The 24882-nt window shown below is 45.6% G+C and overlaps 1 protein-coding gene across 3 annotated transcripts in view; it reads right to left on the reverse strand.

Moving 5' to 3' along the window:
• Positions 1-24882, reverse strand: part of GRHL2 (grainyhead like transcription factor 2) — a 78057-nt gene that overhangs the window by 9986 nt on the left and 43189 nt on the right. For 2 of the 3 annotated variants that reach the window (XM_066578633.1, XM_066578632.1), the window contains exons 9-12: positions 12991-13149; positions 11091-11181; positions 9680-9819; positions 2741-2772 (exon numbers count right to left, since the gene is read on the reverse strand). In XM_066578633.1, the coding sequence (XP_066434730.1) occupies positions 2741-2772; positions 9680-9819; positions 11091-11181; positions 12991-13149 (422 nt within the window). The remainder of the gene's footprint in view (positions 1-2740; positions 2773-9679; positions 9820-11090; positions 11182-12990; positions 13150-24882) is intronic. The other variant, XM_066578634.1, reaches the window with a different exon arrangement.

The raw sequence follows: 24882 nt of genomic DNA on the forward strand, positions 1-24882 counted from the left end.
GATACAAGATGTGATAAAAGAGGGCATGGAGGCTCTAGTACCCTGTTGTATCACGTCTAGCTTGGATACAAGATGTGATATGGGTGGGCATGAAGGCTCTAGCACCCTGTTGGGCTGCCTCTAGCTTGGATACAAGATATGATACGGGGGGGGGGGGGGGGGGGGGGCATGGAGGCATACAGGTTCTGTATGGCAGGGGTCCCCAACCACCGGTCTGCAGACCAGGGCCGGGCGGTTAGGTGTTTACTGCCGGTCCGCGGCACCGCCGGGAACTTTTGTTCTAAAAGGAACAATCCTGCGGCCCCTTTAGCAGCGCTCTGCGCTCTCACACTAACCTGTGTCAGACACAAGGCCCGCGGGCCGAATGCGGCCCGCTGCCTCGTGTTATGTGGCCCGCGGCGTGCCGACGCCACTCAGCACTGAAGCAATTACCAGCTGAGGTGCCGCAGCTCCCCACTGGTAATCACGCTGTTGCCACTGATCCCTGCGCACACTGACGTCTGTGTGCAGCCAGGATCCTCCTCCCCGAGTCCCCTGCTCATTAGTTCCGCAGGAGAGGACTCAGGGAGGAAGCGTGCCAGGCACACACACTGACTATAGCGTGCGCCGGGCTCAGGGCAAGCAGAGAGGGAGCAACGCTGACAGCAGGGAGGAGGTAAGTATATGGGTTGGGGAGCTGATTATTACTGGGGGGGGCTGATTATTACTGGGGGGGAGGCTGCTTATTACTGGGGGTGGGGCTGATTATATGCTGCCCTTATGTGTGTGCTTGGGGGGGGGGGGGGGGGGAGTAAATTATATACTGCCCTGTGTGTGTGCTGGGGGTGGGGGGGGGGGGGATAGATTATATACTGCCCACTGCCCTATAATTAAATAAGTATGCACTAAACTCCAACCCCCTTCATAACCCCGCCCCATATAACCAAACCCCCGCCCATGTCCCGCCCCACCCTGCTGGGCCTTGTAAAAATGGTCTTGCTTGAAGCCGGTCCCTGGTGCCAAAAAGGTTGGGGACCACTGCTGTATGGTATACTGTAGTAGATCGGTCCACATTTGCTGTAACAGAGTTTCTAAACTGTGCAAACTCGCGGGCTGTAGAAGTTGGTGTCCCAGATGGTCCCATACATGTTCTATTGCTGATAGAGCCTCAGAGCCTGAGATGTAACTGCATGCCGAGTTTTGCAGCAGCAGAATACCTCCTTATGGGGGCTGGATGTTTTTTACAAAAGAGTATATTTAACACGATCATTTCTCAGATAGAATATGGATCTGTATAACTCCATGTGATCTCAATAGAGAAAGCTCAGTACACCACTGCATAGAATTGGATGCATACGTTGGTACAGTATGATCCTATAGACTGCTATAGGTGATGCATTAAGGCTCCATACAACAACCTGGAGGGCTGCATTAAAGCTCTGTGCAGGAGTCCTACGACTGATAGCCTGTGCTCTGCTACTGCTTGTACAGCAAGCAACTCTGAAAAGAACTGTAAATGATGTGGATGTTATTAGAGGCGCTGTACGAGGATCATAACTTATCTCCTATCTACAGGATAACTTGCTGATCGGAGGGGATCTTCCCCACTTAGACCCCACTGATCTAGAGAACGGGGATCCCTTGTCCCCCTCTGCCTGTCACTGTGGGGTCACTTCTTCCCCCGTCAAAATGAAGAGAGCGGTGGTCGAGCATGTGCAGCTGCCACTCCATTCATTTCAATGGGGGTGACAGAAATACCCGAGCACTCGCCCCTCGGCCATCTCTGGTCGTCCCACTGAAAGTGAGTGGAGTGGCAGTATGCTTGCACATGACTGTCACTCCATTCAGTCTCGTCTACACTGCAGTAACTCCGCAGTGAGGAGGACAGAAGACATAGGACCTCCATACCCGGGATCAGTAGGGGTCTCAGTGGTGAGATCACTACCAATCAGCAAAGTTTGGTGGATTGGGGATAAATTGTGATCCTAGTACAGCTCCTTTAACCCTTTCCAATCCTATTAATACCCTAGTTAAACATTTATTTAATGGTGAAAATAGTGCACTTGGTCCTTCCTATGAAATAACAGCTGATTGTAGGGAGGATAGAAGTTACCTAGACTGGACAATGCTTCTAAGGATTGTCTCTTTATAATGCTCTATATATTATTCTTGGTTATTGATGACTCCAAGGACAAATAGCAATCACAGAAAATCACTGTAAGGCTCGAACAATGGCGTCAGTGGTGGTGACCAAGGACAACGTCTGCCTGTGTTTGCGTGGGTTTCCTCCCACACTGTGAAAATAGGCGAATGTAGATTGTGAACCCAAAGGGGACAGAAAATATCGAGTCTTGTGATGTGCTGTGTAATATGCATGTGCCATATAGATAAAGTGGGTTATTATGAAACACAGGGAGCATATACAAACTTTTGATCAACATAGGGTGGGGGGTGAACTGGATGGACATTTGTCTTTTTTTAGCCTAACTTACTATGTAGGTCATGCAGATGTTGTCAGATTTAAACCTAGTGCCCCTACTGCAAGGCAACAGTGCTAACCACTAAGCCACCACCACTGTTTGGCTGGGATCATTTTAGAAGCAATGCTTCAGTTTAATCTGACTCGGACCGAACCAAACTTTTTCCATTTGGTCTCCAAACTATCAGATATACATGGCACATCATGTGAAAAACTAGACAACCCTAATAAAAATAATAATGAGGACTGTATAACATTTTCTGATTTATAATACATCCTTACCCCTCTATGTCATCCTCTGTATTGTAGAAAACCTGCAAAAGAAAAAAACAAGTGTTATAGTAATAATATATTTAGTCTATCTATCTATCTTTTCAGAGGTTTCTCACATCAGCCTAGGCTAATATGCATATATATTATGTATATCTACCTTCTTAGTAAATAGCTAGCAGCTAAATGGTTAACTTGTTCAATATTATACGCTGGTATATGCAAGCAAGATGCTTACACATACTCCCACACCTCTTTCCCAGGAAGGGAAAGCTGTCTGAGAGCCTTGGGACCCCATCCTTTGGATTCCTTGGTCTGGGCAGGGATAAGTCTATTCTAGTTTGGTTTATAAGAAATCACATGTTTAGTACTAACACACACCTTAAAGCGTTAACATGTGTCAGTCATTACAAACTAAGCCAATCATGAGTTGTTATGACTTTAGGGGACGGGGGCGTGTATTTCTAGTGCTGCATCATTTAGGGTACATTTGTACCATGATGAGGTTAATAAACCAGAAGCGTACTGATGATTGACCAGCATTGTGTCAGTTTGAATATGACTATGCATGCATGCACGCACTTCTCATAACTAATTTGGAGCAGTACAGTGAAGTCAGAGGGATAGAATTTATTCTAAAAGAATAAACCAGGATGCAGAACAATGCCTGCTGTACATTCCCTTTATCTCAGCCTCATAATCTGTATGTATCAGACATCATTGCACAGACATCACAGATATCTCCCTTCTCTTTATAGAAAAGTGAAAATCATTGCTATACAATAACATTACCAGGAAACTATAACTAGATTAGTACCAAACACAAAATTCACATTTGTTTCAGAGGTTCTGTTTGGAGCCTTCAGCACAGATCCAGCATAAACTTGCCAGATGAAATAGTCTTATTTTGTCCAGGAAAATACTGTCCGGAAGGCTTGCAAAAAAGAAGGCTGAGAGGAGACTTAATAGCTGTCTACAAATATCTAAAGGGCTGTCACACTGCAGAGGGATCAGCCCTATTCTCATCTGTATAAGGAAAGACTAGAAGCAATAGGATGAAACTGAAAGGGAGGAGACACAGATTAGATATTAGACAGTGAAGGTGATGAATGAGTGGAACAGGTTACCACAGGAGGTGGGGAGTTCTCCTTCAATGAAAGTGCTCAAACAAAGGCAGGACAAATATCTGTCTGGGATTATTTAGTGAATCCTGCACTGAGCAGGGGGTTGGACCCGATGACCCTGGAGGTTCCTTCCAACTCTACCATTCTAGGATTCTAATGCTGGAGAAACCCCATTAAATTCAATCGGATCCATTCAGCACCATTCGGGTTCCGCATATGCTAAATTTGGCGGTTCCGGTATTTTAGTATCCAACGATGGATCCGAACAATGTTAATGCACCAGAACTGCTTGTGCAGATGTGAATGTGGCCTAATACAACAAAAACCATTGAAAAGCTATTGAAATAGCAAAAACGTTTAGTGCCATGCTTTAATGTGTTAAGTGTCAAGTTAAACTTGGCTAAATCTGTAAATTAAAAGTTATACAACTCTGTAATAACACTATGGGGCAAATTTACTATTGAAAATCTGCCAAATTTTTTAACACCAACTTCGCTAGAAAACGGTCTTACATGGTTTGTGCCACATGTGTTTTTAGACACTTTTGGAAACTTTGTATGACTCATCCGACAAAGCAGTGTGGCTTTGTCAAGAGAGGATAAGGCCTAGATGCAACGCTGCGAGCCAAAAACTGCATCATGATTTAGTGCACTTTTTGTCATAAACTAAGCCAACTAATTGGCATTATACATTTAGGGCCATTTTACACTAGCCGATAAATCATTCATTCAGTGTAAAGGCCCACTTAGACACAACGATTATCGCTCAAAAGATGTCGCACAAGCGACTTTTGAGCGATCATCATTGTGTCATTTACAGTGCAAGATTAGCGATAACCTTGTGCTGCCAGCGGAGGATACAGAACACAAGTGGGGTTATCTCCCGCTTGTCTTCTGCATCCAGATGTTTTCTGCATGGAGCGCCCGGCTATTATACAGCTGAGTGCTCAGTGCGGAGTATGGAAAACAGAGCCGGACCGCTGTGTTCTTCATATCCAGCTGTTATCAGGGAGCGGGATACAGCTGAAACAATAGTATCAGCTGTATCCCGCTGTCAATCCCTGATAAGACTCATCGTTGTCTTTCAGCACACTGAAAGACATCGATGAGCGACGGGATAACGAAAACTGCACGATGTACGTGAGTGCAGTTATACTCTCCCCCCTCCCCCCCGCTCCCTCCTGCGCACTCCCGCAACTCACCGCTCTCCCCCGCCGACACCCGAATCTTTAGAGACGAGTGGGCAGGTACTCGCCTAAGGCACTACATGCGTAAGCAGGCACTCGCATAAGGCACTACTCACTCGAGCGGGCAGGTACTCGCATAAGGCACTACTCGCTCGAGCGGGCAGGTACTCGCATAAGGCACTACTCGCTCGAGCAGTTTGCCTTAGCGAGTACGCTCACTCATCTCTAGCGATACTCATGTCTAAATGGGCCTTACATGCATGCCTAGACTGAATAATGAATCTGAATTAATGTGCTTCTCATTTGTCATCCAGTTTATGCATGCGTAAGTCTGAGCAGTGGATCAGCCCATGTAAACAGGCAGTCTTTCAGCTATGAAGGACTACCTGTTTCCTGTGAATGGAGGTGAGCAGGCTGGAAGGATCCCGGTCCGCTCCTCTATTTACTAGCGATGATCGTGCCTGTGTAAAAGCACGAAAACGATTATTGCTGGGATGACTTTTCTACACCCAACAAGTCATGGCATGTAAAAGGGCTTTTAGAATACATAGTATAGGGATAGGTCAGATTTATCATTCAGCAGTCACTGTGATCTGGGGCATTTAGAGAGTGTCTAGTCTGGACTGTATTAGTGAATCTGCTCCTCTGGGTTTCTATTACTCGCATGCGAATAATCTTGAGGCAAACAGTCTGGGCTCCAGGCAGATACATTGTAGCATATGACCAGTCAGATGTGTGCAGCTGCAGACATGATACAAGCGTGTGCATCCACTTCTCAGCTGACAGCAGCACTAGATTTATATTTGTTTGCTGCCTCGGAATGTAAATAAAAAGAGCTTTCAGTCACTGACAGCAAACAAATAATAAAAGACAAAGTATATTAGAAAGTTGCAGAACTTTTGTGCACGGCGATTATAATGTATTTACAGAAAACTAGAAAGCATCTTCATAGATTAAACTGCTAAGACTTTATAATACAACAGAGGCCTCTGAACAGCTGCTACAAGGACTGATAAGGGGACTTTTCAAAAGCTCAGTTCGGCCATTTTGCAGAATTTAGCTGACAAAATTTTAATTGGTCAAAGTGGAGAAAAAAGAAGACGGGGGAAAAGGGCAGATGGAAGAGACGGGGGGAAAAGGGCAGATGGAAGAGACGGGGGGAAAAGGGCAGATGGAAGAGACGGGGGGAAAAGGGCAGATGGAAGAGACGGGGGGAAAAGGGCAGATGGAAGAGACGGGGGGAAAAGGGCAGATGGAAGAGACGGGGGGAAAAGGGCAGATGGAAGAGACGGGGGGAAAAGGGCAGATGGAAGAGACGGGGGGAAAAGGGCAGATGGAAGAGACGGGGGGAAAAGGGCAGATGGAAGAGACGGGGGGAAAAGGGCAGATGGAAGAGACGGGGGGAAAAGGGCAGATGGAAGAGACGGGGGGAAAAGGGCAGATGGAAGAGACGGGGGGAAAAGGGCAGATGGAAGAGACGGGGGGAAAAGGGCAGATGGAAGAGACGGGGGGAAAAGGGCAGATGGAAGAGACGGGGGGAAAAGGGCAGATGGAAGAGACGGGGGGAAAAGGGCAGATGGAAGAGACGGGGGGAAAAGGGCAGATGGAAGAGACGGGGGGAAAAGGGCAGATGGAAGAGACGGGGGGAAAAGGGCAGATGGAAGAGACGGGGGGAAAAGGGCAGATGGAAGAGACGGGGGGAAAAGGGCAGATGGAAGAGACGGGGGGAAAAGGGCAGATGGAAGAGACGGGGGGAAAAGGGCAGATGGAAGAGACGGGGGGAAAAGGGCAGATGGAAGAGACGGGGGGAAAAGGGCAGATGGAAGAGACGGGGGGAAAAGGGCAGATGGAAGAGACGGGGGGAAAAGGGCAGATGGAAGAGACGGGGGGAAAAGGGCAGATGGAAGAAACGGGGGGAAAAGGGCAGATGGAAGAAACGGGGGGAAAAGGGCAGATGGAAGAAACGGGGGGAAAAGGGCAGATGGAAGAAACGGGGGGGAAAAGGGCAGATGGAAGAAACGGGGGGGAAAAGGGCAGATGGAAGAAACGGGGGGGGAAAAGGGCAGATGGAAGAAACGGGGGGGAAAAGGGCAGATGGAAGAAACGGGGGGGGAAAAGGGCAGATGGAAGAAACGGGGGGGAAAAGGGCAGATGGAAGAAACGGGGGGGAAAAGGGCAGATGGAAGAAACGGGGGGGAAAAGGGCAGATGGAAGAAACGGGGGGGAAAAGGGCAGATGGAAGAAACGGGGGGGAAAAGGGCAGATGGAAGAAACGGGGGGGAAAAGGGCAGATGGAAGAAACGGGGGGGAAAAGGGCAGATGGAAGAAACGGGGGGGAAAAGGGCAGATGGAAGAAACGGGGGGGAAAAGGGCAGATGGAAGAAACGGGGGGGAAAAGGGCAGATGGAAGAAACGGGGGGGAAAAGGGCAGATGGAAGAAACGGGGGGGAAAAGGGCAGATGGAAGAAACGGGGGGGAAAAGGGCAGATGGAAGAAACGGGGGGGAAAAGGGCAGATGGAAGAAACGGGGGGGAAAAGGGCAGATGGAAGAAACGGGGGGGAAAAGGGCAGATGGAAGAAACGGGGGGGAAAAGGGCAGATGGAAGAAACGGGGGGGAAAAGGGCAGATGGAAGAAACGGGGGGGAAAAGGGCAGATGGAAGAAACGGGGGGGAAAAGGGCAGATGGAAGAAACGGGGGGGAAAAGGGCAGATGGAAGAAACGGGGGGGAAAAGGGCAGATGGAAGAAACGGGGGGGAAAAGGGCAGATGGAAGAAACGGGGGGGAAAAGGGCAGATGGAAGAAACGGGGGGGAAAAGGGCAGATGGAAGAAACGGGGGGGAAAAGGGCAGATGGAAGAAACGGGGGGAAAAGGGCAGATGGAAGAAACGGGGGGAAAAGGGCAGATGGAAGAAACGGGGGGAAAAGGGCAGATGGAAGAAACGGGGGGGAAAAGGGCAGATGGAAGAAACGGGGGGGAAAAGGGCAGATGGAAGAAACGGGGGGGAAAAGGGCAGATGGAAGAAACGGGGGGGAAAAGGGCAGATGGAAGAAACGGGGGGGAAAGGGCAGATGGAAGAAACGGGGGGGAAAGGGCAGATGGAAGAAACGGGGGGAAAAGGGCAGATGGAAGAAACGGGGGGAAAAGGGCAGATGGAAGAAACGGGGGGAAAAGGGCAGATGGAAGAAACGGGGGGAAAAGGGCAGATGGAAGAAACGGGGGGAAAAGGGCAGATGGAAGAAACGGGGGGAAAAGGGCAGATGGAAGAAACGGGGGGAAAAGGGCAGATGGAAGAAACGGGGGGAAAAGGGCAGATGGAAGAAACGGGGGGAAAAGGGCAGATGGAAGAAACGGGGGGAAAAGGGCAGATGGAAGAAACGGGGGGAAAAGGGCAGATGGAAGAAACGGGGGGAAAAGGGCAGATGGAAGAAACGGGGGGAAAAGGGCAGATGGAAGAAACGGGGGGAAAAGGGCAGATGGAAGAAACGGGGGGAAAAGGGCAGATGGAAGAAACGGGGGGAAAAGGGCAGATGGAAGAAACGGGGGGAAAAGGGCAGATGGAAGAAACGGGGGGAAAAGGGCAGATGGAAGAAACGGGGGGAAAAGGGCAGATGGAAGAAACGGGGGGAAAAGGGCAGATGGAAGAAACGGGGGGAAAAGGGCAGATGGAAGAAACGGGGGGAAAAGGGCAGATGGAAGAAACGGGGGGAAAAGGGCAGATGGAAGAAACGGGGGGAAAAGGGCAGATGGAAGAAACGGGGGGAAAAGGGCAGATGGAAGAAACGGGGGGAAAAGGGCAGATGGAAGAAACGGGGGGAAAAGGGCAGATGGAAGAAACGGGGGGAAAAGGGCAGATGGAAGAAACGGGGGGAAAAGGGCAGATGGAAGAAACGGGGGGAAAAGGGCAGATGGAAGAAACGGGGGGAAAAGGGCAGATGGAAGAAACGGGGGGAAAAGGGCAGATGGAAGAAACGGGGGGAAAAGGGCAGATGGAAGAAACGGGGGGAAAAGGGCAGATGGAAGAAACGGGGGGAAAAGGGCAGATGGAAGAAACGAGGAAAAGGGCAGATGGAAGAAACGAGGAAAAGGGCAGATGGAAGAAACGAGGAAAAGGGCAGATGGAAGAAACGAGGAAAGCAAGAAGGAGAAAAGGAGGAAAGCAAGAAGGAGGAAAGGAGGAAACGGGGAAAGGAAGAAGGAGAAGGTAGAAAGGAAAGGAAATGAAAGTGGAAGAGAAAAGGGGAGGAGGGAGAAACGTGAGGAGGGCGGGGGAAAGAATGAAGGAGAGAGGGGAGAGAGGAAGAAACAAAGGGGAAAAGGAGAGGAGGAAGGAGGGAGAGATAAGAGGAGAATGAGGTGAAGGAGGTGAAGAAGTGGAGGGAGGGAGGGAGGAAAACAATGTTAGTGGGTTCGGCTATGATTGAGTTTTTTGCCATGTAATGTCCATTTTATGTTATGGTTAATAATCAAGCATTGGGTTTTATCCTCTGGCCATATTACCTTTTTTCACTGTTCATCTATTATGTAAAGCATTAGAAAAAGCTAATTTATAAAACACTCTAACATGTCAGAACGGTCGGCCGCGGCCCTACTCACATTTGTAGTTTCTGACTCATTTACTTTACTCTCTAAAGAACATACCTGTCCGCTCCTCTGTAAGTTTCCAAAGTGAACGTCTGGGATGAAGAGGACGGGCTGGGAGTCCAGGTCAGACATGGTTTTAAAGAAGGTGATATCGCTCTTCTTCTGCAGCGGTAAAGCTGATAATTTAGAATCAGAAGCTGGGTAAGAATTAACAAGGTGACAGAATCAGAAGGGCGAACATATTCTTATTGGTGAGTCCAATACAGAGGATCTCCAGTTTGGTACTAATGGGATCAGACTATCGGATTTTCTGGATTACTGGATGTCAACATATCCAGGTAATCAGGATTGTTACAATCCTGCACCGACTGTTACTCAGCACTTTTTTGCGTACGTGTACGGAGACATTTTATGAACTCATTTATTTTTGTGGTCCTACAACAAATATTTATAAGAAAACCAATAAAAACTCTACTTGTTCACAGGAATAAAACTGTATTATCCACTCTTAACCCCTTAAGGACGCGGCCTATTTTAGCCATAAGAATGCAACAGCTTTGGGGGGGGATTTTCATCTCCATACTTCTGAGCTTGCGCCATCTACAGAATGTACGTTTATGTCCTGTTGCTTTAAAGGGGTTTTCCAGTCAAAAATACTACTGATGATGACCCATCATCAGGATAGTTCATAAATAGTTGATTGACTGAGGTCCGTCGCTCGGGACTCAGACCGATCAGCTATGCGGGCACATGCTGTCAGCGCCGCAATAACAAGAGGTCGGAGGAAGGACCACCTTCTGCTCTGACCTCTGTATTTGGAGCGGAAGTCTCCCTGCCGACCTCCAATGTAGTGGCTGGCGCTTGTCACTGCAGGCACGGCTCCCATTGATTTCAATGAAAGCCCTGCCTGCAGTTACCAGCGCCGGCCACTACATGGGAGGTCAGCGCAGAGACTTCCGCTCCAACCTCTGTTATTGCAGCGCTGACAGCATGCGCACGCACAGCTGATTGGCTGGGGTCCCGAGCGGCGGACCCTGGCCGATCAACTATTAATGACCTGTCCTGATGATAAGTCATCAATAATATTTCAAAGACATTGTATTTCAGGAATTCAAAGAACATCAAAGATAGACGTCATAAGCTGCACCCCCAGGCCCTGCACCAGTTAGAACACGGTGTTCCAGAAATTGCTGAAAGGTTCCTTACAGGGGTGGAGTCTCAGCAAATTATGGCACGGTCATTAAAATGAATGGAGCAACAGTGTGCATCCATGACCCACACTCCATTCAGAATTGGTGGGGACCCCGGCAGCTGGACACCCAGCAATCATGAAGATCTCCCCTATGCCATGGATAGGGGGATACATTTAGATCTTGATACAACCCCTGTAAATCCTGAATCCAAAATGTGATCATAGAAATTCCTCCAGCATCATACAAACCAGTTTATCGCCAATCTGTTAACTCACAATTATTTGTGCACGGAGTTTGTGAGGGCTGCGTTTTTCCTTTTTTCCTGTTTTGCTTTCGCTCCTCATCTCGGATTTTTCTCTCCGCTCCCTAAAAGTATAAAATAAAGAGATATAGACATAAATAAGAGATTTATAAAGAAGATTTCATAAAACAGCAATCCGCTGTAATCTGTACAGGAACCAGAGCATTTCCCTGATGCGCCACCATTGGAGAACTGAAGCATTACGCACTTCCCATATAAATCAGTGGGCTGTCCCCTATGCCGGGTCCTCCAGAGAGAGGGACGCTGCTTGTAGCATCTCTGCGCTTTGGATAATAGATGAAGGTCCTAAATAGAGACGCCAATGAACTCAGAATTCCTTAATAGGATATATGAAAATGGTTTTTCTAAACTAGATGCCCCCTACAAAGCAATATTCACATGGGCCTAACTGTAGTCTATGGGACTGAATTAGTCATCTTTTAGAGCCTCATATGTGGCCAGTTTTAAGCAAGCATATGGAGCACCTGTAATATGGACGAGCGTCCCGGCCTGATCGCGGGTCTACTGTCCAGAGATCAGCATCAGAGATCCCTATGATGCTCCGAATTCAGGTCAACAGACCTGTGTTTGGGCGGGACACTCGCCCATATAAAAGGCACCAGTAATTGGCTTTTCTGAAGCTGGTCTAAGGCATGAGCGCTCAATACAAATAAATCATATTTATCCACTGTAACAGCAAGAAAGAGATTACCGTCTCAAGACAAAAAAAGTGACAACTTGGCCATTTGCACTGGCATCAGCCTAAGATTGAGCCAAATTGGTGTTAGTATCATTACTAATACCCTATTGGTGCATAAGGAAATCACCGAGACCTCTACGAGCTAAAGTAGAGAGGTGCTAATAAGTAATGACTCTCACTGTGATGGACTTGAGCCGTACATACGTACATGGTTGGTGTCATGCCACGCTTGTCGCAACCGGAAGGGTGTCCAGGGTGACGTCACGATGCCAGCCCCAGGTAATGTGATTGCATTGCTGTGTGGGGTTTGATTGGTCAGTGGGGAGGTGTTCCTCCAGACGTTACTATAATGTATATGTTCCAGGCCCTCCCCTCAGAAGGCACCGGTTACTCATCTGCATGGGGGAGCTTTACTCCGGTCCACTTCCTCCTTACTTCATCATACTTTCAGATGGCATTTATACTTATTGCTTGGTTTAGTAACATCTGCTTCCTAGTAATGTAGTGTCAATTGTGTTTTACATCAGTCAACTGTCATCACCTAAGCACAGTCCAAGTTGCCCACAGGTTCCAGAAGTGGGGCCGTCCCTATCAGGGCGATCACCCCGCTTTTAGATAGGATTTCCTTATATTAGTATGCTAGGGTAAGATTCCCCTTTTCCCCACTTCTTAGTTTCGTTATAAATAGTTTTGTTCTCCGCGTTTATGAATTGTGTGTATATTCTTCCTTTTAGCACTACTATTATGTCCGATCCGGACAAAGTGCTTGGTATCTGGCACTGATGTAGCAGATGGACAATCATCTGAATGAGCACCATGTAATACTACATTTTTTAAGACTCTTGATATATTCTTACTGCTCCCTCCAATGACCGTAATTTGCAAAACCTTTGCTTTTGTCGTAGTTCTCAGTCATTTCTCCCGGACCGCACGCTTAATTACATAATAAACCATTTCATTGTTCTGATAGAATAATCGTAAACCATTAAATAAAAGTTTTGTGACATTCCGGCAGCAGCAAAAAAATACTATCAGGAGGACAGACCCACTTGAAGAATTATCATCCATTAAACATTAAGAGCTCCTCGCAGCAGTCCGTCGCCGGCGCCATTACCTATTCATTCAAGAGAATAATGGATTACGGGCTGTCAGAAGACGGCCATTGTTAGGTTACCTTATCACAGAAGACCTTGATCTGGCAGTAAGCCCTGTGGATGGGCCTGTTGCTGCGGTTATTATAGCTATACGTGTCGATCTGAATCATGAGTGGAAGTCCTTTCACCCCCTTCTGAGAGGAGAAATCCGTACTCAGGCAATTCACGGTGATGAAAATCTACAGAGAGAGACGGAGGAGGATGAACAATGGGTGCAAACTGCTGGAAATGGGACAATGCAAATAATACATCCTGGTTCAATGCAAACACTGAAATAGTGCTTATAAATATGGCAGATCGCATGCATTAACCCTTAGACACCTTACAGTCATCTATTATAACATTGAACCAACCTATTCTTTATCTCCTAACTTTTTGGAATGTCAAAGAGGGACACAAAAGTTGTAGATCCCCCCCCCCCCCCCCCCAGATTTGGCTGCAATGCGTTGCCTAAGGACTTTGCCATGCCGATGGTGGAATCTGCAGAACTATAATCAGCACCGAATTCCCATAACCTAGAAGGGTGCTGAAGAAGAAATTAGAATGTAAACTAAGGCCTGATGCACATTTATTGCCCATGATTTGGTAATATGGAGCTGAAGCCTCGTGCCCCTCTGTATGCCACCATGGGAGTCCTTTATTTATGAAGACTGCCATTTTAATGCATGAGGAGCTCTTCATGATTTAGATGCATTCAGAAATGTACACTAGATCTGATGTTAATCTTTTTGTATAATTTACACCCCTTTCTTGCATTAATTATACATAAAGGTGTTGGTTTGGGGCAGCCACACCCCTCCTGAGAAGCCAGGCCCCCTTCAAGAAAGTGGCGGATGGTGATGTCGATAGCAAAAAAACTTTGCTGATTGTCCCAACTTTTTGTGAAAATATTCACTTTGGCAAAAGTGTGCAAAGTTTTTTTAAGCCCCAAACTGGCAAAAAGTCTTTAATCAATGCTCCCCCCCCCCCCCCCCCATATTTTGCCCTAGAAGCATTACTACCTCCACAATACAAAGAGGAGGAGAACATACTAGCAACATATAATATTGTACATGTAGCACTGAACTACTAGCCACTTCTCTATACAGTAGTCCGGGGGGGCACTCTATCGTCCATAGATGTGGATGATGTGTCCAGAATTTAAACCATGCTACAATGGACATATAATATACTACATATACTGAAGATATGGCTTCTATGAGAATCAAGGAGGAGATGCCCTTTAGCTCCCTTGACATGAGTGCAGGTTTATAGACCCGGCTTTAGTACCGTTCCCATAAAAGTGCACTTAGTAGCAGTAAGACTTCAGTTTACAGCGATGCTAATAACCCTCACTGGTGTTTGCACTCATTTATGGGAGCTTTTACCCTCCACCACACCCAGGTGAGCCGCTGAAAACCGCAGATCTGCTGGAGTCCATGCAAACGTCTTTATACTACAGGTGACCGAAGATCACAATGGAACAGCCTTAAAAAGTCTTGACCGTTTTTAACAGTCTCTACTATTCATTCCTTCTTTGTGGGAGTTACAAATTACAGCACCGAGCAGCTTAACCCCTAAGTGACCAAGCTTTTTGCTGTTTCTCCATTTTTGATTTCCCGCACCCCCCACCCCCCTTTAAAAAGAAAGAAATAATAAATCTTAACTCCTTTATTTATCCATCGACGTCGCTGTATGAGGGTTGTATGTTTTTCGCGGGACGAGCTGAATTTTTAATGGTGCTGTTTAATGTACCGTATAATGTGCGGAAAAACAGAAAAAATGCTAAGTGGGGAGACATGGAAAAAAATTAGATTTCCCCATCTATCGGTGCGTCTTGTTTCTACGGCGCACAAACTGCAACTAAACTTGGGTGATAACTTTATTCTGTGGGTCAGTACGATTACTGCGATACCAAACTTGTATGGGTTTAATTTACAGATATTTACGTTTTTTTTAGTTACTTTCGGCCGCAATCTTCCGAGCGCCAGCTTTTTTATTTTTCTGTCGACGTAGTTGTGAGGGGCTCATTTTTTGAGCGATATTCAATAGTTTGCGATGGTATACATACGGCTTTTTGGTCGCTTTTTAATCGCATTTTTTCTTGGTGACCGGGTGACCCAAAAAAGCGCATTCCTGGCGCTCTTTATTTTTGTTCTGTTGACATTCACCGTGCGCAGTAAAAAATGCGTTACTTTGATAGATCGGACTTTTACGGACGCAGCGATACCAAATAGGTATTTTTGTTTTATTATTTAGATTCTTTTATTACAAACATGGCAAAAGGTTTTTTTTTTTTTACTTTTATTAGTTTTTATTTTATTTTTTTTTTAATAATTCGTAAGACTTTATTGATATTTTTTCCAATCTTTTTTTTTTTTTTTAACTCCCCAGAGGGGACAACAACTTGCGATGCTTTGATCGCTCCTGCAGCATGAAGTAACGCCATCCCACAGGGTTTGCTCCATAGGCATTTTACCATGACAGCCTGGGACCTTTGCCATGACACCCGCACGGCTCCCTGCGATCTCATCGTAGGGGGCCGTATGGGACCCGCAAACATCGTTCAGGAGATTTAAATGCCGGTCAGAATCGACAGCAGCATTTAAAAGGTTAACAGCCCCAATGAGCCCTAAAGTGAAAATATCCTAAGGCTTTGTTCACACGGTTTAAGTATCTGTCAGATCCATATTCATTTTTTCAATGTGGATTAGACATTTTATACAAGGCAGAGGTCTGAGGCTGAACTTCAGAGTTCAACATTGGAGATCAGAGTTGTTTTTGATCTCAGGCATTGTAGTGGCTTCTGCTGCGGACAGTATAAGGGGTTAAATGTGCATTGATATAGGTCCCTGTATATTATTGCTGGACATATATAGTCACATGCAGATGACTTCTTTTTATTCCAACTTTGCTGCTGTGGTTTATGAGGAAGTGAGCTGCTTGTTGATTGCCCGATAGACTAGATATAAAAGGCAAGTCCTGTTCTCTATGTTGTAGTGTGATTCGACAGTTTTTGCAGAGAGCCTTGTGAGGAGTGAGCTGCCTCAGTGCTTCTGGTGAGCTGGGCTTTCCTGAAAGAGAGCCTTGGATTCCCAGAGTGGTGCTACCCAGCTGTTGCAACACAAGTATCATGTGTGTAATTATGAGTACCATCACCCAGACTCCTCACCAGTAAGACGGATTATTTCTAGGACTTCATCATTGGACAACCTCCCCTAAGGTCCTGTGCTAATAATCTGTTCAGAGGACAGTGACTGCATATTTCAGTTAGTGGATTGAGTCATTTGGTTAATCAACGTTTCTGCAAGACTAAAGGCCCTTTTACATGAAACAATTATCATTAAAAAAAAAATTGTTCAAACAAAAGGAAAATAAACGATAATCGTTCAGAGTCAACACAGCCAATGATCAAATTGTGAATGATAAGTTGTTCACTTTTCGTAACCATAAAAATCATCGTTGGCTCCTTCACTTATCGTTCAGTTTCAGTCCTGATCGTTCAGTCATTCTCATTCACTTGTACGAGCCAACAACGTATCTGCCTGTGTAAACAGGCTGCCTGAGCGAACTACGACATAATTCACTCGTTCAACCGAGAACTCGGTGGGTCTAAATGGACCCAAAGTTACTTCAGAAGAGACTCTTACTTATCGCTGGGCAAGGTAAACCGTTTCTTGACCGTTATAATTCTATATTACAGATTCAATATTAAGGACACCGTATCAGGGTACTGACAAATTTATGATGTTGATCGAATGCTAGTAAACAGTTTGCATTGTATCCACATAATACCATTGTACGTTATTGCCATTATTCTTTATCGTACATTCAGTAAAGCATTGTTTTCTCAGCTGAAGCAATGGGATGAAACTGAAAGGGAGGTAACACAGATTAGATATTAGACAGTGAGGGTTATCAATGAGTGGAACAGGTTACCACAGGAGGTGGTGAGTTCTCCTTCAATGGAAGTGTTCAAACAAAGGCTGGTCAAATATCAGTCTGGGATGTATTAAGAGAAGCATAGAGTCTAGATCAGGTGAGGTCATTATCCCCCTCTACTCTTCCCTAGTCAGACCTCATCTGGAATACTGGGTCCAGTTCTGGGCACCCCACTTTAAAAAACACATAGACAAACTGGAGCAAGTTCAGGGAAGAGTTACCAAGATAGTGAGCAGTCTGCAAATCATTTCCCATGAGGAACGGTTAAAGGATCTGGGAATGTTTAGCTTGCAGAAGAGTAGGCTGAGAGGAGACTTAATAGCGGTCTACAAATATCTGAAGGGCTGTCACAGTGCAGAGGGATCAGCCCTATTCTCATTTGCACAAGGAAAGACTACAATCAATTGGATGAAACTGAAAGGAAGGAGACACAAATTAGATATTAGACAGTGAGGGTGATCAATGAGTGGAGCAGGATACCACAGGAGGTGGGGAGTTCTCCTTCAATGGAAGTGTTCAAACAAACGCTGGACAAACATCTGTCTGGGATGATTTAGTGATCCTGCACTGAGCAGGGGGTTGCACCCGATGACACTGGAGGTCCCTTCCAACTCTACCAGTCTATGATTCTAAAGCTTTTCCATACCCAGCATCGTAATCCACACCTTTTACAATAGGACAGGCTCGGCTGCACCATCGACATACCGTACATGTACGTCATTTCATGCAAACCCCTTCCTATGATATACAAGCACATCATGGGGCGGTAAGGGGTTAAAAATAAACAGTAAGGATTGTCAATCATTGCTTGCAAGCACAGATCTTGAAAGCCAAGAAGAACTTGGAAAAAGACCTGGGGGTACTAATTGACTGTAGACTCAACTGGAGCAACCAATGCCAGTCAGCTGCTGCAAAGGCAAATAAAGTTTTAAGAGGGGCATTAAGAGAAACAGGCTGAACTGGATGGACGTTTGTCTTTTTTCGGCCTAGCACACTGTGTTATCTAGTTGTATAGCTCTTCATTATCCAGTCCAATGAACAACCTTTACTTGCTGACGCTGCAGTATCCCTTGTTGATGCACCTTCCCCTCTGCAGGCCAGTTAGTACAGCGGTGGTTACATATGAAGGGGCTTAGATATAATAAATCATCATTGTTTAGTCCATATCCTTCGGACATTCCATAACAAATAACTCGTTTGAATATTAGACAGGCATAATGCATTCATTATTTATCCCATTAACATAACAATTATGTAAACTGAACATGCAAATGATTATCCCGCATCCTGTCAGCTCAGCAAACACTCTTTGAAATGCAAAATCTATAAGATCCATGTATTTCCCCAATGGCAGAAATGCACAGAATATAGAAGACGGCCGATCTCCGTATACTCATATAGGGAGGATATGAGCGTCATCCCCCTGTTAGTCGTTCAGTTGAAGGAGTCTCTGAAGGCAGTTTGTACTTTTAACCCAACGCAGACAACATATGGTCCACGGACGGGCGTACGACCTTCTTAGGCTGGGTCCACACTGAAATTGCCGCGTGAAATATAGCTGCGGCAAATCCGCCTGCGTCCGCTAATACCGGGCCTTGTGGACAAGATTTCTCTGAAATCTCGTCCACATAGGATGGCGAATCCACCGCGGCCACGCTCGGATTCGCCGACCTCAGCATGTCCATTTTTTTTTCCTGCTGCGGCCGTGCTCTCCTCTGTGGGAGCGCGGGCCACAACAGAAAAGCAAGCGGCAAGGCCGCTTCAAAACCTGCGTTACCAGCCATGTTAGTCGTGCTGCGCTTCAGCCGTGGTCATATATTCAGCGGTCACGATGCTGACTAAGGGCTCCTTCATACGGGGGTTTTTGCGTGTGCAAAAATTGCGCGCACAATACGCAGAGAATAGAGCACATTCATTTTAATGGGTTCACTCACATTAGCTTTTATTGCGCGTGTAAACGCACACTCAATGCGCATCAAATTGTGTAATATACTGTGCAATTTCGTGAAAAAAAAAGACAAATCTGGATCTCATTATGCTAAACAGCCATTTAAATCAGAGTCCGTTTCCCTGCTGTGCGCAAAAAGCACATTAAATGCCCCGACATGTATGTAAATCTACCTTGTTCACAACGCTAATGCATTGCACTGAAGCATGCGCAATTGCGCATACGCTCATGTGAAGCCGGCCGCTATGTGTTAATCTGAAGGAAGGTTGGTCAGCTCTCCTGACATGTCCGTTTTAGTAGTTTTTCGCATAAGGCCACAAGCGTGACGATGTCAGAAGACATCCGGTAGGGTATTCTTACTGTATATTCCTGACCACTCTTTTGTCGGGGGCCTTTCCAGCATGTCACATCCTGCAGTAATGGCTCTAGCCAGCAGCTGGCGCCATTGTATAAATGGAAGAAAGAGAAAACCCCCTAGGAAAACCTGAATCCAAAATTGGATTACAAAGGGTTAATGTTTGCGGTTCCTTCGGCCTTCCAAAAGTGCTCATGTGAAGGAGGTCTAAAGTAACAATTCTGGAGCATCCATTCCCAGAACTGCACTGTGCCATACTTCGGTTATTCCTCCTGGAATTTGACAAATGGGCCTCCCGTTCTCCATGTCAGCAAGGTGCATTCCCACTAATTGTCCAACCAGTTATGACTGTGTAGGGAAAAGCCCCATCAACAAGCCTATGCTAAGACCCAGGTGTTAATATATTCATATATTGTTAGGAGGAATAACAGAGGAACGTCACAATGCACAGAAATGATGACCCAAGACTGCGTTTTCATGGGGAATACAAGCATTCACTAGAACAGACAAGTCAGGGCAGCGGAGAGGGCATCTTGTCTTTAAGGCCCCCTGTCCACGGCAGTTTATTTGCCTTCAGTAAACCGCCAGCGAATCACTCCGGCCCACGCTTCCCATAGCATTGCTATGGAAAGCGCCGGCACCTGTCCACGAGCGGAGAATCATTGCGATTCTCCGCTCGCGGCAGGCAATTTGCAGCATGCTTCGAATTGCTCCGATTCTCCGCGGTCAGCCTATCAATTAGATAGGACTAACCGGCGGAGATTCGGTGGTGGCTCCTGCTCTCGGGCGGCGGCTCCTGTGGCGGAACTTTGCCGCGGGATACTGCATCGCCCGTGGACAGCCGGCCTTACGGTTTCATTCACCAATTGGCTTTATTTATCAGAAAACATTTGTATATCCAACAAAACAAAACTTGTTGTATTAAATCTGCCCATATTACATTCCTCTAAAAGACATAGGAAGGAACGGCAACAAAATATCCAGGAGTTGCTACATATGGCAATTATTTCCTATCCTTGGACATAAGGCGTTGCGCATACATATATGGGGGGGATTCATGAGGAACGGCACAAGAGTAAAGCTGATTTATTCATACGTGATTTGACATGCAACAGCTGGAACGGCATGAAGGAGAGAAGACGACAGATGTTGGATGTGGGCGCCGTTGGTGACACTAGACGACCTAAAGTAACGCCTCTCCACTGCAGTGGAATGGATAACGGAGGTTATGCCGGGACGAGTCTGTGCAGAACTGGACTGCCAACCTGACGCCTCACGTGTCATCAATGGCGCCCACATCTGACGTCTTTAAGATGTGTTAAAACCTTGAAGAGTTAGTTTTTGCACATTTATTACAGCTCCTCTTTGGGTGGGCGTCAGTTGTACTTTTGGTCAAGTCTATATAGATACTAGAGATGAGTGAGCATACTCGCTAAGGGCAATTACTCGGAAGAAAAGATTCGGCTGCCGGCACGGGTGAGCGGTGAGTTGCGGGAGTGAGCAGGGGGGAGCGGGGAGGGGGAGAGAGATATACACGTCTGGAGGTATTCCGGGTCTGGTTTGAAGACTTCTGTCTGAAGACGGATGTTTGAAGGCATTCTTGTCCAGTCTGTGGTTCCTTGTCTGACCTGAATCAAGCTAGGTTTGCTGCACATTCACTTTAACTGTGAAGCTGTGTGAATATGCTGCGAGAAGAGAGTTTGTGGAATTCATACGTTATAGTGTCATCTGCTACATTTCCCTGTCATCCAAGGGAAAATTAGAGTCACCCCAGGTTTCTGACGTGAGGTCGCCCTTATCAGGGTAGTCACTCCGATTTAAGGCTGGGATCTCTCAAGCCTATGGTAAGATTCCTTTTTCACAACTTTTTGGTTGTTATTTGAAGTTTTGTTCTCTGTATTGATCATTTTTGTGTATATCCATCCTGTTTGGATATTACATTTACATCCATGTAGGCTATATTGAATAAGCCATGAAGGGATATTATGGAGAGATTTGTATGACATATTAGGGTTGCTTAAAAATCTCCAAAAAAAGCTTTCCCTCTGGAAAAGAACAGAGGTTGCTTATTCTGAATTCTGCCTAGCATCCATTAGGGCCATTCAGATGGCTATATTTTTGATCACTGTATTCCACAGACACCCACAACAGCCAATGGGGCTATTCATAAGGCAGATTTCTCACACGGACCGATGCAGCATTTCCTATTCTTATACATTTTCAGGGACAATCATAGGGCATGCTATGTATTGGGCTTCTTGAACATTAGACAACACATGCATGGCATCCGTGGGCTGTCTCCCATCAGTACACTATCTCCATCACAAGTGAGACATTATATCTGTATGTGACAAATGTATAAAAGTCATTGTTGGTCTGTTGCGGCATCGTTCCGTGTGAACAGACAATCATTTGTCTATGAACTACAGCCTACTTACTGTGAATGAAGGCGGGTGGGCCGGAATGATCCCCGGCCCCATACACCTCCAGTCACTGATCGATGATCGCTCCCATGTAAAAGGGGCTTTATAGTTCCACCCATATTATCTCTATTTACTGCAAAGTTGACTTTTAGCTTTTGTTAGGTAGGAACAACCAAGTAGAGTTTAGTTGAACTGACTATAAAGTTCTTCAATGTGATTTAGTGGCATGAAGTCAAAAATAATACCTGTGCCATGATCACTACTTTATCTCACATCTCTCCAGCCCCGAGAACCTTCCATATGTGAGAATGACATTAGTCACTCCTTCTACAAGCCGATACATATGGGAAATGTCTCACTATCCGTATATCAGCCATTTCAAGTACTATGTATGCTCCGTTCTTCTCCATATCAAAGTCTATGGAAGCCCCCCCCCCCCCCCCCAAAGGTACCTAAATACCGAGGCCATGTAATGCCCTTATAATATTAGTATACACTCCCTAACTAACACAATGGGCAGATAATGGCAGAGGTCCCGGGACACCCCAGTTTAGAGTCCCTTTAAGAAACGTCTATTGTTAATATGACTCACATTATTACAATGTTTCCCAGAAGAGCACAAAGTGGTTGAAATTAAACATAAGAACAGTAAATTGTGTCTTTGTTGGGTAAACATCGGATCTGGTATTTACACAACAATAATCCTGCCCAGCCGGCACAGGGAGGAGTGTGCTGGAGGCAGAGGAGCCATTGCTATAAAGTACTTGCGGCTGGCATCCTGCAGTCATTAGGGAGCTTCAATACAGGGTCATCGTGTTTATTAGCTTTATTGTCACCATCGGAGCAGGAAGAGATGAAGAGTTATAAAAGATGGCCCCATTATATCAGCCCGTGTTCTACCTATAACATGTGTAGCTATTGATATATTTGGCCCTGGGTGTCCTCCTATACAGTGCGGACTTAAGTTAGCTGCACCATATAAGGACTATTTGTGTGTCGTGCCTCCTACGCCCCTCTCTAGATCATAAGACAAAAATTGTATATATTGCACTGATAGTCACTCTAACTGTACTCTGCAAAAAGTAGCAAGAAAACGACATACCAACACCAGAATACCTCAGTGAATAAATGCTGTACATGAACCAAGCTCATAACATAAATACAACACCAGAACCAAGCTCAGTACATAAATATAGCACCAGAACGAACCTCGATACATGGATACAGTATTGAAACCAAGCTCATAACATAAATGCATTACCATAACCAAACTAAGTGCATAAATACAGCACCAGAACCAAGCTTAGCACATAACAGCACCAGAACCGATCTCAATACATAGATACAATATTAGAATCAAGCTTTGTACATAAGCAGTACCAGAACCAACCTCAATGTATAAATATAATACTAGAACCAGGCTCATCACATAAATACATTGCCATAACCAAACTAAGTGCATAAATAAAGTCACAGTACCAAGCTTTGCACATAATAGCAGTACCAGAACCAACCTCAATGTATAAATATAATACTAGAACCAGGCTCATAACAAATACATTGCCATAACCAAACTAAGTGCATAAATACAGTCACAGTACCAAGCTTTGTACATAATAGCAGTACCAGAACCAACCTCAATGTATAAATACAATACTAGAACCAGGCTCATCACATAAATACATTGCTATAACCAAACTAAGCGCATAAATACAGTCACAGTACCAAGCTTAGCACATAAGAGCACCAGATCCATCCTCAATACATAGATATAATATTAGAACCAAGTTTAGTACATAATAGCAGTACCAAAACCAAGCTTAGTACATAACCGCACCAGATCCAACCTCAATACATAGGTACAATACTAGAACCAGGCTCATAGAACAGAACCAGAACCAAACTCATAACATGAATTCAGCACCAGAATTAAGTTTAGACCATAGCGGCAACAGACCCAACCTCAATACATGGATATATTAGAACCAAGCTTAGTAAATAACAGCAGTACCAGAACCAAGCTTAGTAAATAACAGCAGTACCAGAACCAATCTCAATACATAGATAAAATATTAGAATCAAGCTCATAACAAATACATTACCATAACCAAACTCAGTACATACATACAGCACTAGAACCAAGCTCATAACATAACTACAGCTCCAAAACCAAGCTTATCTCCACTGTAGTGGCCAGGCTTGGTATTGCAATCTTAGTTTCCACTTAAATAAATTGCTGCTTGGCCTGCAATATCAAGTCTGGCCAGTGCAGTAAGAACGGAGCTGTGTGTTTCCTGCAGAAATCAGCTCAGTGCACCGAAGGGGGCCTGGGTAATGGATTCCCATTGATATACTATTGGTTATCTGTCCTAATAGGCCATCAATAGTTTACAACCAGACAACCACTGTAATACTCCAAACAGCAGATAACTGCCCCCTACAGTTGTGTACAGGAACAGGCCTTTCTAGGTCTATAAAGTAACTCTGGCTTGACTAGCCTTCATCTGGGCACAAGTCTGGGTGCTATATACACAGTATTAAAGACAAGGGGAGCATTGATGTAACGAATAGAAGGAGTCCCCAGCCAATGACGAATATCCCCAGACAGCGCTGAGCGTCAGGCAGCGACAATCTATATAAGCAGAGACATTCTATCTGGCAGCGCTGGGCGCTCTTGGATTTTATGGTCTAGTGTTTGATGAATGATAAGACAAAGGACATTATGAAAAGGAATGCTTCATTACGGCAAGTCTGAACCAGTTACCAGCGTGTAACCATCACAGCATAAAAATAGGACTAAAGTTCAGGGAATGGCCTACTAGTGACGACTAACAGCTGGCGCACAAGGCTCGGTCATTATCGGGGGTGTCCACCTGGTCCTCATAGTAAGGACTAACCCTTACCCCTTTATCACCGCGTACAGGAGGACATGGGTTAATGGAGTTATAGGAGGTTAGAAAAGCATGACGGCTTTCTAGTGAATGGGGCTGAGCTGCAATGCCAAACACAACCCATGGCAAGGGTGGCGCTGTTTGGAAAAAGAAAAAAGAAGCCATGTTTTTTCTGGCCTTTTATCCTCTTGGCAACATCTATCATACATGTACAGCGGATGTGTGTGGGTACTGTATGGAGTGGGCTTGTGACACCTGGTCACAGTAGTCGCAACCACAGAGAACTCTGATTGCAGATGTTACAGGGGTAGTCTGCCCTTTTTTCCCACTGATGACCCATCTTCTGAATAGGTCATCAGTAGTTGACGGATGGC

Source organism: Eleutherodactylus coqui, chromosome 9 (genome assembly GCF_035609145.1).
Source record: "Eleutherodactylus coqui strain aEleCoq1 chromosome 9, aEleCoq1.hap1, whole genome shotgun sequence".
NCBI lineage: Eukaryota > Metazoa > Chordata > Amphibia > Anura > Eleutherodactylidae > Eleutherodactylus > Eleutherodactylus coqui.